This window comes from Schistocerca americana, chromosome 2 (assembly GCF_021461395.2).
Source record: "Schistocerca americana isolate TAMUIC-IGC-003095 chromosome 2, iqSchAmer2.1, whole genome shotgun sequence".
Classification (NCBI taxonomy): Eukaryota; Metazoa; Arthropoda; class Insecta; order Orthoptera; family Acrididae; genus Schistocerca; species Schistocerca americana.
Genome location: NC_060120.1, coordinates 1017296035 through 1017312979, shown reverse-complemented (window position 1 = coordinate 1017312979; position 16945 = coordinate 1017296035). Strand labels below are relative to the sequence as shown.

Sequence of the window (16945 nt, the reverse complement as noted above, 5' to 3'; positions counted from 1 at the left end):
CTAATTTTGATACTCGCTTTCACAATTGATAATTCATTTTTTAATTATTTTATTTGACTTACATACTAAATTACACTGTTCCTCTGATTAACATTTTTTAACTATTTGCAGGGGAATCTTGTACCATTCTTCCTGCAAAATAGTGGCCAGTTCCGGAAACGATCATGGAAGTGGATAAGTATCATGCACTCTTCTCTCCAAAGTAGACCATAAAGGCTTAATATAATGAGAGCTGGTGACTGTGGTGCCCATGGGGAATATGACAATTCATCCTCATGCTCGTAAAACCAGCCCTGGAAGATGCCAGGTGTGTGAACTACTACCTTTTCGTCTTGGAACACAGCACTCCCACTGGGAGACAAGCACTGTACCATGGGATGTAGCTTATTAGTCAGAGTGGTCACAAAAACCTTGTCAGTAATGCAACCTTGCAGAGTAAGCAAGTGGCCCATAGGATACACGATATGGCTGCCAACATCATCACCGAACCCCCCACCACGTTTCACTCTCGGGACATAAACTCAGCTCGAAGTTGGAAAAAGTGCGAAACAAATCTCATCCGACCAAGTGACATTGTTCCACTGCTCCGTAGTCCAGGTTTTACAGCTTCAGCGCCAAGTTTTCCTTTTATGGACATTTGCATCATCATTGATGAGTGGTTTCAGAATTCCAGCTTTCCCAGAAATTCTCTATTTGTGGGGCTCCCTTTGTGTTTCTTTGATGCTGACGTGGTTTACGAGTGCAACATTCAGTTTGTAAGGTGGCAGCTTGAATGAAAGTTAGTTTCGCACCTTACACGAGATTTTTATAAACACGTCACAACAAGTAGATGGATATATCACCTGATATACTTAGTGACAGTGAGCAAATTTGCCTACCAAAATGTACAACAGGGCCCGCATCTCGTGGTCGTGCGGTAGCGTTCTCGCTTCCCACGCCCGGGTTCCCGGGTTCGATTCCCGGCGGGGTCAGGGATTTTCTCTGCCTCGTGATGGCTGGGTGTTGTGTGCTGTCCTTAGGTTAGTTAGGTTTAAGTAGTTCTAAGTTCTAGGGGACTGATGACCTAAGATGTCAAGTCCCATAGTGCTCAGAGCCATTTGAACCATTTGTACAACAGGTAATGCCAAAAGGGATGCCATTCGATTCGATGGTATTAACACACCGAACCCAAATCCTGCATGTCAGTGAGCAAAAGGTGAAAGAGTTGCTGGAAGAAACGGTTTAGTTAGGCGACGGACGCGAGTTGCGCCGCCACGGCCCCCATACAACGAAAGGCTTCTAACAGGTGTCGGTGACCCGCGGCGAGAGAGACAATGAATGCGCCGGGCGATACATCGAGGGGAGAAGGTAGCGGCCCAGCACTGCCTGTGACGGAGAAATTCTTTAGAAAACTGCGTTGCGGAATTTCCAGATGGATACAAACAAGCCAGAGACGCAGTTAAAAAGAGAGTTACAGTTACTGTCATGTGAAAGGTCCGTGGTGCTCTCGTAATGTACGCGTGTAACTTTTACGCGTCAGGAGAGGGCACAAAATGTCTAATTGGCTGAAATAAACTCTGAAGGAGTAGAGGTGGCGATATTTCGACGCAGTTTAAAAGTAGGCCGTTTGCGACTGGCAGGAGTAGTTTCCACAAGATGAAAGGAACGCTCCCATTGGTCTGAAAAAGCTGTGACGTGAAGCACAAGAGGACACAGTTGGGGGACAGTTTACTACGAAAGACACAATACCAAAAAGTTCGGGGATTCTCCTCTGAACCAGCGTCAAGTGTGGTATAGGGTGCATCACGCTCTGTACAACGCCAAAAGAGGAGTTTTGTGTGAACACTCCGTTCATTTTGGCTGACATTCAGCTAGAAATTATCTGAAATGTCGTTGAGCTCCGACAGCGGAAAACGAAACAGCCACGTAGTTAATTGTTCTTGCGAGGGCTGAGAGGGTGCTGAAGTATACACGCTGCTCCATCTGTGCACATGTATATCGCCGTATATTCCAGAATAGGGATGAGTGCATGTTTTCTCGCCTAACAAGAAACATAGGGCAGAGTCAGGTGATAAAATCAGTAAAAATTCTGATTAGCTTTTTATAGGATTTTAATGAGGGCGAGAGCAGCCATGCAGCCGATAGCACGTGCAGCTAAAGGTAAATGCCACTGGCAGAGGCGTAAAACTGTTGGATCACCAGTTTGCGACCTCTGTGAACATGAGCAACCTTGAGTAATCTTTTGCACATCATGTCACAAAAATTGACCATCCTCCGTAGACTTGATTGTCATCCTAAACAGTACTAGAATCGGATGATTTGACGTAATATTGACAACTTAGACAGTGCTTCACTGTCTAGATGTAAGAAAAATCTTGTAGAGAACCTTCTATTTAAATTTGATATTGTTCTGTTCAGTGTTATTTCTGCTAATCAGGACGTAATACATTATCTTGACAACTGTCCTGAAATTGTCAGGTCACAATCTATGTAAACCAGTGTAATTTTCTGACAACAGTGTGTGATGAGGTCCCATACTCCGAGGAGCGTAGGGGACGATGCGGGAGACCCGCACTACCATACTAGGCAAGGTGCTAGCGGAGGTGGTTGCTTTTGTATCCCGCCTAGGAGGCGGCGCGTGGGTAGGAACGAGAAAAGGAAAATTACGTCGGTACTGCCAATACAGTTAAAGAATCTTTACTAGTGGATAAACATATGCCAACATATTACATAACTTGCAAGGTGGTGCGAAGCTGAATCGAAGTGTCCTGGCTGGCTGCACCTGATGAAATGGGCTGAAGCAGTCGCGGAGCTCGTAGACCTCGACAGCACCGGCTAGAGGGCGCTGTCGTCTGTGTCTCTCGTAGTGACAACTTAGCAGAGCAGACCTACATTGTGGCATCGTAGCCATCGATACCACAGTTTGCCGTAATGGGGGATGAATAATGATGATGATGATGATGATGATGATGATGAAGACGACACAACAACACTCAGTCATCTCGAGGCAGGGAAAACCCCTGACCCCGGCCGGCCGCGGTGGTCTCGCGGTTCTGGCGCTGCAGTCCGGAACCGCGGGACTGCTACGGTCGCAGGTTCGAAACCTGCCTCGGGCATGGATGTGTGTGATGTCCTTAGGTTAGTTAGGTTTAAGTAGTTCTAAGTTCTAGGGGACTTATGACCTAAGATGTTGAGTCCCATAGTGCTCAGAGCCATTTGAACCATTTTTGAACCCTGACCCCGATGGGAATCGAACCCGGGAAAGCGAGAACGCTACCGCAAGACCACGAGCTGCAGACTGACAACACAGAAATTAAACAAATCTTGTACAGCTGAACACCGATGTGCTCTGCCATAGAATAAGGGTCCACTCCTAACCCCAGTAATTTATTCTAGTGACGCTAATGCACTCACAGGGTGAATTTGCTGATGTCTGACGAATGTGAAAAGGAGTGTGAAGTTCTGCAGTGGCTTCTGCAGCTGCCGTCCTCTTATCTGCGTCACAGTCCTCTTCAATAACCGTCTGTCACGAGCACTCAACATATATTTTCAGGCGCAGTTAATGTTTTTCGGCTTTGCCTGTGCGTAGTATAAGTCTTCGATCGGTGCCTCTTGAAATACCGAATGTTTCGGCTACGTAAGCATCCATCATACGAGTACCAGCAATTTTCCCGTGTTCGAATTCATTTAGCTCCGTATTACATACACTGAATTTACATAATACGTATCACAGCTGAGGGTTTCCCGTGGCGTCTGTGAACACGGTTAACACTTTGGACATATTGAGGACACTGCACAAGTGTTGTTCGTGGTCAAATAAAACAGCGCAATCTGCAGGCTTGGCTAGCATCCGCATTTATGTTCGAGCATTCATTTATCGCTGTGTTTCCATTTATTTTTTTTTTTTTTGTCCAACCCCGAAACATCGAGCGCATGCAAGGTGGATGTAGAAATTTAGAACTCCCCACTCGAAACGTGCAGCGTTCACTGAAAATTAGCGTTACATAATCGTCCAGTAATCGAGTACGCCGTGCTTTCCCTCATCTCATGGCAGTTACTTAAATTCGATTGACTGTTAATGGGCCGGCCGCAGTGGCCGCGCGGTTCTGGCGCTGCAGTCTGGAACCGCGAGACCGCTACGGTCGCAGGTTCTAATCCTGCCTCGGGCATGGATGTGTGTGATGTCCTTAGGTTAGTTAGGTTTAATTAGTTCTAAGTTCTAGGGGACTAATGACCTCAGCAGTTGAGTCCCATAGTGCTCAGAGCCATTTGAACCATTTTTGACTGTTAATGTTTTATAATAATTCGTTACGTGGGTAGCGTCTTTGGGCATCTCTGGGCACCAAATATTCTTCGGCGAGCGTCAACGGCCGTGTAGTGTGTTTGTTATGTTTACTCGGGTCGACTGTATGGGTCTGCAGGCACGCGCAGCCTAACCTGCAAGCCAACTCACGCTCGGGTCTCTGCACTATATGGGCAACGTCGTGGCGCCATGCACTCGTATAACGTCAGGAAGGCAATTACAACCGGCAAAGGTAGCAACTGGGCAAAAATCACTTTGTGCCGCGTAACTATTTTAAGCGAAATTGAAGCGAATCAATAGTCCACATATTCTTTAAACATAGCAGGTTCCGCATCGAGTCTGCTGCGGTATGCATTTCTTGTCGACAAATAAGCCGAGAACTTTGTTTCGCACATATATGTGGTTGGAAATGGTGAAAGTACTAATACAATCACACGACAAATGCAGCCACACCCGCCATCGTTGTCGCAGTCCCACCAACTGCACAAATTAGTTAAATGGGAGCGCGGTTAGCTTGTTATTCAATCTTTTTCTAATTTCCTAAAGGCGATAACTTTTTAACCAAATTTCTTAAATGTTCTGAAAAAATGCGCGTAAGTAAGCACAAAACCCCTGGATTATAGCGGAATACAGTTTAAGAATAGCTACCCTAGAGGAAAGCGAAACTTCCTGTGCAAAATTGAAGGAATTGTGCTTTAACGATGACTTAAGTTGAAATTTGAAAATCTGAGATTGTTCGGTAGCTTTATTCATTTATGTTGGAAGCCCACTGACGATAGAATCTGCAGTTCGGTTTATACCTTTTGTAGCACTGCAAGATATTATCCACGCGGACTTTTTCTGTTCCTTTGTATTAGTCATCGATGGGTGAATGTTGCACGCCATTCTTAAAGAGTCAGCATTATTAGCCATAAATCTCGTGTGAAGGATTGTATCACATGGTTATAATTTAAACTGACGGTGTTCCAGGTGCTGTAGACTGGGCTGTATTTACCACACGACGTCGAAACATCCTAGGTACGTTCATTAATCGGTACGCTCACGGGGTATGCTGAAACCTGTGACCATATTCTGACTGGTTACAGCGCCAAATTTTCACCTGGCGGCAGAAAGTGGAACTACTATTCAGCAGACACTGCGAGCGCACCGTTTAATGAACGTACCTACGATGTTACAGCGTCCTGCCATGTATACAACCCGCACTGACTGTCACCACAAACTGTTCTAAAATCTCGCAAGAGATTATTTCAGAAAAAAATCCGAATGCACCATTTGCTTTCAGTAACGCACATGCTGATCTTAACCATTAGAATATTTGCAATGAAACATCAAATTTACTGTTACCAGTCACCATTTATTTGTTTCCACTAAGCCTTTTGCAGGTTTACACCTCCAGGACTTGCGTTCATGTGGATTTCTTGTGTCATTCGACATCAATAAGCCACGACAACTCCGTCCCAACAGGTCTTGAGAAGGTACAAATCTACCGATCGACCACTGTTTTTTACGTAAAGAAGCGAGAAGAAGTTTTTTTGTGCAAACAATTTTTACACGTGATGCCATTACGGTGCGTTTATTTAAGAAACATTGTGAAATGAATTTGTTCACACTGATAATAAGCTAACTACACTCCTGGAAATGGAAAAAAGAACACATTGACACCGGTGTGTCAGACCCACCATACTTGCTCCGGACACTGCGAGAGGGCTGTACAAGCAATGATCACACGCACGGCACAGCGGACACACCAGGAACCGCGGTGTTGGCCGTCGAATGGCGCTAGCTGCGCAGCATTTGTGCACCGCCGCCGTCAGTGTCAGCCAGTTTGCCGTGGCATACGGAGCTCCATCGCAGTCTTTAACGCTGGTAGCATACCGCGACAGCGTGGACGTGAACCGTATGTGCAGTTGACGGACTTTGAGTGAGGGCGTATAGTGGGCATGCGGGAGGCCGGGTGGACGTACCGCCGAATTGCTCAACACGTGGGGCGTGAGGTCTCCACAGTACATCGATGTTGTCGCCAGTGGTCGGCGGAAGGTGCACGTGCCCGTCGACCTGGGACCGGACCGCAGCGACGCACGGATGCACGCCAAGACCGTAGGATCCTACGCAGTGCCGTAGGGGACCGCACCGCCACTTCCCAGCAAATTAGGGACACTGTTGCTCCTGGGGTATCGGCGAGGACCATTCGCAACCGTATCCATGAAGCTTGGCTACGGTCCCGCACACCGTTAGGCCGTCTTCCGCTCACGCCCCAACATCGTGCAGCCCGCCTCCATTGGTGTCGCGACAGGCGTGAATGGAGGGACGAATGGAGACGTGTCGTCTTCAGCGATGAGAGTCGCTTCTGCCTTGGTGCCAATGATGGTCGTATGCGTGTTTGGCGCCGTGCAGGTGAGCGCCACAATCAGGACTGCATACGACCGAGGCACACAGGGCCAACACCCGGCATCATGGTGTGGGGAGCGATCTCCTACACTGGCCGTACACCACTGGTGATTGTCGAGGGGACACTGAATAGTGCACGGTACATCCAAACCGTCATCGAACCCATCGTTCTACCATTCCTAGACCGGCAAGGGAACTTGCTGTTCCAACAGGACAATGCACGTCCACATGTATCCCGTGCCACCCAACGTGCTCTAGAAGGTGTAAGTCAACTACCCTGGCCAGCAAGATCTCCGGATCTGTCCCTCATTGAGCATGTTTGGGACTGGATGAAGCGTCGTCTCACGCGATCTGCACGTCCAGCACGAACGCTGGTCCAACTGAGGTGCCAGGTGGAAATGGCATGGCAAGCCGTTCCACAGGACTACATCCAGCATCTCTACGATCGTCTCCATGGGAGAATAGCAGCCTGCATTGCTGCGAAAGGTGGATATACACTGTACTAGTGCCGACATTGTGCATGCTCTGTTGCCTGTGTCTATGTGCCTGTGGTTCTGTCAGTGTGATCATGTGATGTATCTGACCCCAGGAATGTGTCAATAAAGTTTCCCCTTCCTGGGACAATGAATTCACGGTGTTCTTATTTCAATTTCCAGGAGTGTATTAACGGTATGAGAGCATCGTCTACTGCATGAATAGCTCGAAAAGCTTCCTATCGACGACTGCCGGCTATGGCGTCCAGTCTGTAACTTGAGGATACAATCAGTATAGTTCGTATAAGATTGTACATCTTCAGTTACGCCGAAGTTATTTATTTATTAATACATTTCCTGACATTGTAAAATTACTGAAAGATAGTATTTATGATCTGCAGACTACTACTAATGTCTGAGCGGCAAAAGACAACTTTCGTTAACAAATATTTTATTAATAACAATTACTTGATTAGCGCCAGAATAAATGTCTTTTCCCTACGTATCTCTTTGCTGAGGTCATGAGCGATTTCTGCATCGGAACCATTATTTATGGATCATATGTTGAAAACAATAGACTGGCTGGGTGAGATTAAGATATGTGAACACAAAATAAGCAGTCTTGCATATGCGGATGACTTAGTTGTGATGGCAGATTCGATTGAAAGTTTGCAAAGTAATATTTCAGAGCTAGATCAGAAATGTAAGGACTATGGTATGAAGATTAGCATCTCCAAAACGAAAGTAATGTCAGTGGGAAAGAAATATAAACGGACTGAGTGCCAAATAGGAGGAACAAAGTTAGAACAGGTGGACGGTTTCAAGTACTTAAGATGCATATTCTCCCAGGATGGCAACATAGTGAAAGAACTGGAAGCGAGGTGTAGCAAAGCTAATGCAGTGAGCGCTCAGCTACGATCTACTCTCTTCTGCAAGAAGGAAGTCAGTACCAAGACTAAGTTATCTGTGCACCGTTCAATCTTTCGACCAACTTTGTTGTATGGGAGCGAAAGTTGGGTGGATTCAGGTTACTTTATCAACAAGGTTGAGGTTACGGATATGAAAGTAGCTCGGATGATTGCAGGTACTAGTAGATGGGGACAATGGCAGGAGGGTGTCCACAATGAGGAAATCAAAGAAAAACTGGGAATGAATTTAGATGTAGCAGTCAGGGCGAACAGGCTTAGATGGTGGGGTCATGTTACACGCATGGGAGAAGCAAGGTTACCCAAGAGACTCATGCGTTCAGCAGTAGAGGGTAGGAGGAGTCGGGGCAGACCAAGGAGAAGATACCTGGATTCGGTTAAGAATGATTTTGAAGTAATAGGTTTAAAATCAGAAGAGGCACCAATGTTAGCACTGAATAGGGGATCATGGAGGAATTTTATAAGGGGAGCAATGCTCCAGACTGAAAGCTGAAAGGCATACTCAGTCTTAAATGATGATGATGATGAACCTCATTCCGCTGGCTCTGAAAGCGCCAGATGGCCAACCGCCTCTGTTAGCCAGCGTAGTAAACCTACTGCTCGCTTCTTACTCCGTAGGTGTGTATTGTATTGAACCGGGGACCTAGAAGCGACGGAGAGGCTTCGTCCCGCCGTAGCCCTCAGTGGTTCACAACCCCATAACAGGCCACAGCAGTCCACTCACCCCATCGCCGCCCCACACCAAACCCAGGGTTATTGCGGTTCGGCCCCCAGTGGACCCCCTGGGAACGTCTCACACCAGATGAGTGTAACCCCGATGTTTGCGCGGTAACTATTGTGTACGCGTACGTGGAGACAGTACTCCATAGGCACTGCAGCGCCGATACATTCACTTCACGTAAGTGAAATAACAAAACTGGAAATAAAGTAAAATGCGCTCTTATCTGCATATAAGGCGTACCTTACAAGTTCGCTAACATGTCGAGATAGATGTGCCCTGTCAACGGCGAACATGCGCCATGCCAGTCAGTGCTGTTCATGAAATGGTGCGGATCACGTCTTGGAGATTGTCTCTATGTACTGCGTATTTATCCAATAACATAATGGAAAGTTCTTTCGGTATAAGGATTTGTTTGTGTATACCTGTAGGCTGGACACATTGTACATATAACCTCTCAAATAGGCTACTTGATATCACGTCTAGGAGATTGTCTCTATGTACTGCGTATTTATCCAATAACATAATGGAAAGTTCTTTCGGTATAAGGATTTGTTTGTGTACACCTGTAGGCTGGACACATTGTACATATAACCTCTCAAATAGGCTACTTGATATCACGTCTAGGAGATTGTCTCTATGTACTGCGTATTTATCCAATAACATAATGGAAAGTTCTTTCGGTATAAGGATTTGTTTGTGTACACCTGTAGGCTGGACACATTGTACATATAACCTCTCAAATAGGCTACTTGATAAACTCGGCTATATAGTTTGTTAGAGGGCAGTTGGTGTGATCCTGGGAAAACCATTTTTACTTGTCATCAGCCATTTAATTACAGTTGCCACGAATGTAAGAAACGTACATGATCAGTCTTACGTAAATTTTCAATTTTAATCAGCGTAATAGATACATTGCCATACTTTGCTTTCAAGGAAATTTATTTTGCTTGTTCGTCTTAATAAAAAGAAATACAAAGCTTGTGCTTATTCATTATTTTCAGCCTTTCCCACGTGTGACCTTTGAGTGCTTCGACCATTTTGAACCAACCATTTTTTTCCCCTAGGGTATTTGTGTTGTGGTTCTCTTGGTCCCCAGAAGCACTTATGATATCTACAGAGTAAGAGCTATCAGCACTACTGCAGCTTTGGTACTGTGAAACAAATCTCTGCTATTGCATGCTGTTTGCTTTTCATATTTTAGGACGAGGAAGTGTGGACAAAAAAAACTTCAAGGTCCGACGGTACCGACCGGCCGCCGTGTCATCCTCAGACCACAGGCCTCATTGGAAGCGGGTATGGAGGGGCATGTGGTCAGCACACCGCTCTCCCGCCGTATGTCAGATTACGGGACCGAAGTATGGATCAAAACAAGAAAAAATTGTTTAGCAAATATGGGCTCCAAAATGAACACCCTACGAGCTATGAGCAATCTTGGGTAGAATATATGTGTTTAATAGTAGCGAAAATGAACAAGTGCTCATAGCGGTTACCGTATGCATTTTTGAACCAATATTTACTGCACTTTTCCGCTTCGAACGATCCGTTCCTGTAATTTCCCTGAATACTGATCATTCCTCCTGGGACACCCAGTACATTCTTCTAGCGGTCGATACTGTTAGAGTCCATTTTTAAAGTACGAGGGTCACTGAATAATTAAAGAGACAAATTGGTCTACTTTCCAGCTTAATCCCCTTGAACATTTATGCACTGTTCCAACGGGCTACAAGCTCTTTCATTCCGGCTGCAAAGAACTCTTTATTTTTATGTTTGAACCAATTTCCCACAAACGTTTTCACGTCCTCATTGTTCTGGAAACTCTTCCTACGTAATGCCTCCTTCAGTGCACCAAACAAATGGAAATCACTAGGTGCTGAATCAGGACTGTAAGGGGGATGAGGCAGTACTTCCCAGCCCATTTTGTCGATGGTTTCGCGGGTTAGTTGAGCAATACGAGGACGTGCGTTGTCTTGCTAGAGAATCACACCTCTCCTATGAGATCCACGACATCTCTCTCTCATGGCTGGCTACACCTTGTTTAAAAGCAAATCCGAGTAATATTGGCTGTTCATTGTACGCTGCTCATCGAGATAATCACAAAAAAACTGAGCCTTCAGCATCCCAAAACGCTGTCAACATGACTTTTCCTGCTGATGCTTGGGTTTTGAATTTTTTTCTTGACAGGTGGGTTGGTGTGCTTCCACTCCATGCTTTGCCTTTTTGATACTGGCTCATAATAGTGAACAATAGTTTCATCACAAGTTGTCGGCCGTTGTGGCCGAGCGGTTGTAGGCGCTTCAGTCCGGAACCGCGCTGCTGCTACAGTCGTAGGTTCGAATCCAGCCTCGGGCATTGAAGTGTGTGATGTGCTTAGGTTTAAGTAGTTCTAAGTCTAGGGGACTGATGACCTCTGGTGTTAAGTCCCATAGTGCTCAGAGCCATTTGAACCATTCTCACAAGTTAAAATTTTGTTGAGAAGTGCTCACCATCTCTTTCATAAAGCTCCTTTAGCTCTGTGCACACTCTCAACCTTGTTTCCTTATGTAGCCGCGTCATATCCTTTGGGGCCCATCTTGCACATGTTTTGCTGTAGGTTGGTTGGTTGTTTTGGGGAAGGAGACCAGACAGCGTGGTCATCGGTCTCATCGGATTAGGGAAGGATGGGAAGGACGTCGGCCGTGCCCTTTCAGAGGAACCATCCCGGCATTTGCCTGGAGTGATTTAGGGAAATCACGGAAAACCTAAATCAGGATGGCCGGACGCGGGATTGAACCGTCGTCCTCCCGAATGCGAGTCCAGTGTCTAACCACTGCGCCACCTCGCTCGGTGTTTTGCTGTATTTCAGCTTGTTACAGATAATGTTATGAACTGTGCAGGTAGTTACTTGAACCTTATCAATTATTTTCACAGTCACACGGCGGTCGGCAGGAATAATGTCATCATTATTCGTCTTTAATGAGGGAGTTGAAACTGCAACTGGTCGGCCAGAACGATGCCCATCAGTCACTGAGTCGCGACCATTTTTGCGCTGCTCTACCCACTTATAAAAATTTGCACGATTGATACAACCTTCACCATAAACTGTAGACATTGTACAGTATATATTCACTGGTTTGTCTCCTTCAGTAAGTAAAAACGAATAACAGAACGTCTTTCTACTAATGTGGCCGTTTCAAGCGGACCTGCCATCTTGAAATGTATTTTTGAGGTTATAAACAAAACAATGGCTATACATCAGCTGATCAGGGTTCATCCCAGTGATGCCAACTTAAATCCATAAAAGTATCAAACTTGTTTTTCCCCAGACCATTTTGTCTCTCTAATTATTGAATGACCCTCGCAGTTTTTGCCGTACCATTGATAAGTGTTCTCAAAAATTACGTATTCCACTGCAGTCTTCGCCCTCTCATCTACACCACCGATAGCTGACGCGCCAGAGGGCACTCGGCAGGCTTAAGCCCGGTCCACACGCAACGATCTGTCTGCGCAGACATCGGCGCAGATGTCTGTACATGCAAAAGATCGCTGCAAATGTGGTGTGTTCACACGACACAAACCCCAATCTACTACTCGCCCGCCATCTGTCGGTGTAGAAAAGAAATGTCAGTGGCAAGCGACTACGCTCCCCGTAAACGTCAAAAATTTAATTCATTTATTTTGAAATATAGAAATGGAGGAAGTTCTGTTGTAGACTGTGTTCGCAACTTGTTTTGCAAAAAACATTCAGACCAACCGCAGGAAACAGACAAAGCGGTCAAAATGGTGTAGACAGTGGCTGCTAAAGCGAAAGCAGTTTTCTCGCGTAAATTTACTGCGAGATTTGCAGGGCGAACCTTAAGAAAGCCAAGCAGATCAAAATACCATTACGTTGGCTGGTATACTTGATCTACTCCTACACCAGATCTTCTAGATTTCTGAACTTTGGATAACTCTTTTCGGTAAACAGTTCGCTACGATTTTTTTTTATTTTTTTTTAATTACTGTTGCTCTGTTTGCCGAGGCGTGAACTGCCCGCAATTTTTCAATTAGAGCATTGTATCGTGCTGTCTTTTTGTCTCGGTCACTATATTCTTTACTTTTAATCTTCCACAAACATGGGTGGTTTCTATACGTATATTTCAATGAATTCACTTACAAACTCTCGAGAACACTGACGAGTATCAGCCACTTTAATGCCCTGTGCGCACAAATACAAACACTAGACTGAGCAAACAGCTGTTTCGCGCCAGATTTGCGGCGATCTCCTGTCCACACGCTCCAACTTGTCTGCGCAGATGTGGTTTGAACCCACAGATTTGAGAGGTTTCGCTCAAACCTCCAACTTCCAGGTTTGCACACACCTCAGATTGGTGCAAATCTTCTGTCCACACGCAACGATCTGTCTGCGCAGATGTGATGTGCGCAGACATTTGTGCAGACAGATCGTTGCGTGTGGACGGGCCTTTACCTTGAGACGGCGTATTTGCCGAGAAGCCCGCTGCGTGGGCGTGAGGTACTCCTCTGTGTCGTCGGTGTGCGGCGAGCAGTGGACGACGTAGCGCATGCGCCGGCCGGAAAACGTGGTGCCGTTGCGCGCGAAGTAGGCGTGGTCGCACGACATGGAGGAGCAGGCGCTGCCGAAGCTGCGCACCGAGTCCGCGTCGTCCTCCGACTCGTCGGCGGCGGCGGCGGCGCCGGCGCTGGTGTTGGCGCGTCGGTCGCCCGGCGGGTTGCGGCGCGACAGGCGCGGCGTGCTGGTCGCGCTCACCGACTGCAACCAAGGCACCCGCGTTCCACAGTCACAACACGAGCTGGTGCGGCAAGACGAGGGGGGGGGGGGGGCGCCAGAAGTAGGGAGTATCGTAATTACTGGGTTGGTACATAAGTTCTTAGCGTTTTTCCAAAGTTGAATAAACACACAGATACAGATAACAGAGGTTCTATACTTATACCTGTCCCCTTTTTCCAAAGCTGTTTCACAGAGGAAGACCGCACTGCAGTTCCTTCTCTAAATCCTCGCACTAACGAAAAAATGATGTCGAAATAAGTGTCCAAGGAATAGAAAAGCAACTGAAAGCACTCAACAGAGGAAAGTCCACTGGACCTGACGGGATACCAATTAGATTCTACACAGAGTACGCGAAAGAACTTCCCCCCCTTCTAACAGCCGTGTACAGCAAGTCTCTAGAGGAACGGAAGGTTCCAAATGATTGGAAAAGAGCACAGGTAGTTCCAGGTTTCAAAAAGGGTCGTCGAGCACATGCGCAAAACTATAGACCTTTATCTCTGACATCGATCTGTTGTAGAATTTTAGAACATGTTTTTTGCTCGCGTATCATATCATTTCTGGAAACCCAGAATCTACTCTGTAGGAATCAACATGGATTCCGGAAACAGCGACCGAGTGAGACCCAATTCGCTTTATTTGTTCATGAGACCCACAAAATATTAGATAGAGGCTCCCAGGAAGATGCCATTTTCCTTGACTTCCGGAAGGCGTTCGATACAGTTCCGCACTGTCGCCTGACAAACAAAGTAAGAGCCTACGGAATATCAGACCAGCTGTGTGGCTGGAGTGAAGAGTTTTTAGCAAACAGAACACAGCATGTTGTTATCAATGGAGAGACGACTACAGACGTTAAAGTAACCCCTGCCGTGCCAGAGGGGAGTGTTATGGGACCATTGCTTTTCACAATATATATAAATGACCTAGTAGATAGTGTCGGAAGTTCCATGCGGCTTTTCGCGGATGATGCTGTATTATACAGAGAAGTTGCAGCATTAGAAAATTGCAGCGAAATGCAGGAAGATCTCCAGCGGATAGGCACTTGGTGCAGGGAGTGGCAACTGACCCTTAACGTAGACAAATGTAATGTATTGCGAATACATAGAAAGAAGGATCCTTTATTGTATGATTATATGATAGCGGAACAAACACTGGTAGCAGTTACTTCTGTAGAATATCTGGGAGTATGCGTACGGAACGATTTGAAGTTGAATGATCATATAAAATTAATTGTTCGTAAGGCGGGTGCCAAGTTGAGATTCATTGGGAGAGTCCTTATAAAATGTAGTCCTTCAACAAAGGAGGTGGCTTACAAAACACTCGTTCGACCTATACTTGAGTATTGCTCATCAGTGTCGGATCCGTACCAGGTCGGGTTGACAGAGAAGATAGAGAAGATCCAAAGAAGAGCGGCGCGTTTCGTCACAGGGTTATTTGGTAAGCGTGATAGCGTTACGGAGATGTTTAGCAAATTCAAGTGGCAGACTCTGCAAGAGAGGCGCTCTGCATAGCGGTGTAGCTTGCTGTCCAGGTTTCGAGAGGGTGCGTTTCTGGATGAGGTATCGAATATATTGCTTCCCCCTACTTATACCTCCTGAGGAGATCACATATGTAAAATTAGAGAGATTCGAGCGCGCACGGAGGCTTTCCGGCAGTCGTTCTTCCCGCGAACCATATGCGACTGGAACAGGAAAGGGAGGTAATGACAGTGGCACGTAAAGTGCCCTCCGCCACACACCGTTGGGTGGCTTGCGGAGCATAAATGTAGATGTAGACGTCTCAGTTGCTGACAAATATCAGCACTGATGGTTACACCTCGTGAAACAATTCCTACTACACCACACGGTCGCTGTTGCACCAGATGCAAAACACGTATCTTTTGTGGATGCGCAGATGTCTTTGTGCGGGGAGTTGCTGCTTTCTTTGGACTCAAGCATTGCTTTCTTTTACTTACGTTAGGTTAAAAACACCACTTCTCTTCAGCAATAACGATACGGGATAGGAATGATTGGTGCTGATCACGAGCCAGTTGATGACGAGCAAGCAGAGAGGGACAGATGGTAACTCTCTGATTTTTTGTGAATTTGGCTTAGAGCATGCGGTGCCCATAAACGATTTTTGAATCTTCCCCATTGCATGCAAATGTCGCACGGTGGTCGAATGGTCGTAGTTCATCATATGTGCCAGTTCTCAACTATACTGACGTGGATCATTGTGGATTAATCCGTTTAAACTATCTTCACCAAATCCCGAGGCTCTTCCTGAACGTGGAGTGTCATTAGTGTCAAAACGATCCTCCTTAAAACGAGAAAAACATTTTCTTGCCGTGCTCTGTCCAGTGGCATTATCCCCAAACACCGTGCAAATGTTTCTGGCTGCCTCCGCTGCTGCCATGAACTCAAAACAGAGCAAAATGTCGGAAATTTTCTGATTTCTCCACTTGGCACTCCCATTTTCTAGAGTGCACAGCTCCACTGACCATATCTAAATGACAAAATGACAATACGTAAATTCAAATGGCAACAGTGAACAAAAAATGAAAATGACAATAAATAAACCAATAGCAACAGGAATACCAGCTAGAAAACAAGAACGCTACGAAGTTATACATCATCGTCAGTTATCTGCTATATTAGCAGGTCCTTTGCCTCTCCATTTTCTGCGATCCATTGCTTCCTTCTTAAGGCTGCTGTATGTTGTACCGTCCATCATGTCATCCAGTATCTGGAATCTCTTCCTTCCTCGCTTCCTTTTCCCTTCTACATAACCTTCTAAAACTGTTTTTATCAGTCCGTCATTCTTTCTTAATATATGCCCAATCCAATTTCTTTTTCTTCTCTTTATTACATCTAGTAACTGCCTTTTCTCTCCCACTCTTCTCAGTAACTCTTCATTTTTTACTCTGTCCATCCAAGTTATACACCAACCCTAATAGAAGCGAAAAGTGACACAGGTAAATGTAAATGTCGTGTGACTAGCGCCTCCCGTCGGATAGACCGTTCGCCGGGTGCAAGTCTTTCCATTTGACGCCACTTCGGCGACTTGCGCGTCAATGAGAATGAAATGATGATTAGGACAACACAGCACCCAGTCCCCGTGCCAAGAAAATCTCCGACCCAGCCGGGAATCGAACCCGAGCCCTTAGGATTGACAGTCTGTCGCGCTAACCACTTTTTTTATTATCACTTTTGTTCGATATAGTTCGTTGCGTTTGGTCTGGGCGGACGTCACAAGACAGGCGTTCAATTTTTTTTTATTATTATTATTATTATTATTATTACAGAGAGCACGCAGACCTCTGACCAAACACGTTGAGCTACCGTGCCGTTATCAAAACTACTTGCAAAATGATTTAGATAAGATATCTGTATAGTGCGAAAAGTGGCAATTGAC

The 16945-nt window shown here is 45.9% G+C and overlaps 1 protein-coding gene across 1 annotated transcript in view; it reads right to left on the bottom strand.

The window, feature by feature from the left end:
• The window catches only part of LOC124596375 (protein quick-to-court), a 319173-nt gene that overhangs the window by 76824 nt on the left and 225404 nt on the right, over positions 1-16945 (bottom strand). The window contains exon 4 of the mRNA XM_047135488.1: positions 13235-13537. Within this exon, the coding sequence (XP_046991444.1) occupies positions 13235-13537 (303 nt within the window). The remainder of the gene's footprint in view (positions 1-13234; positions 13538-16945) is intronic.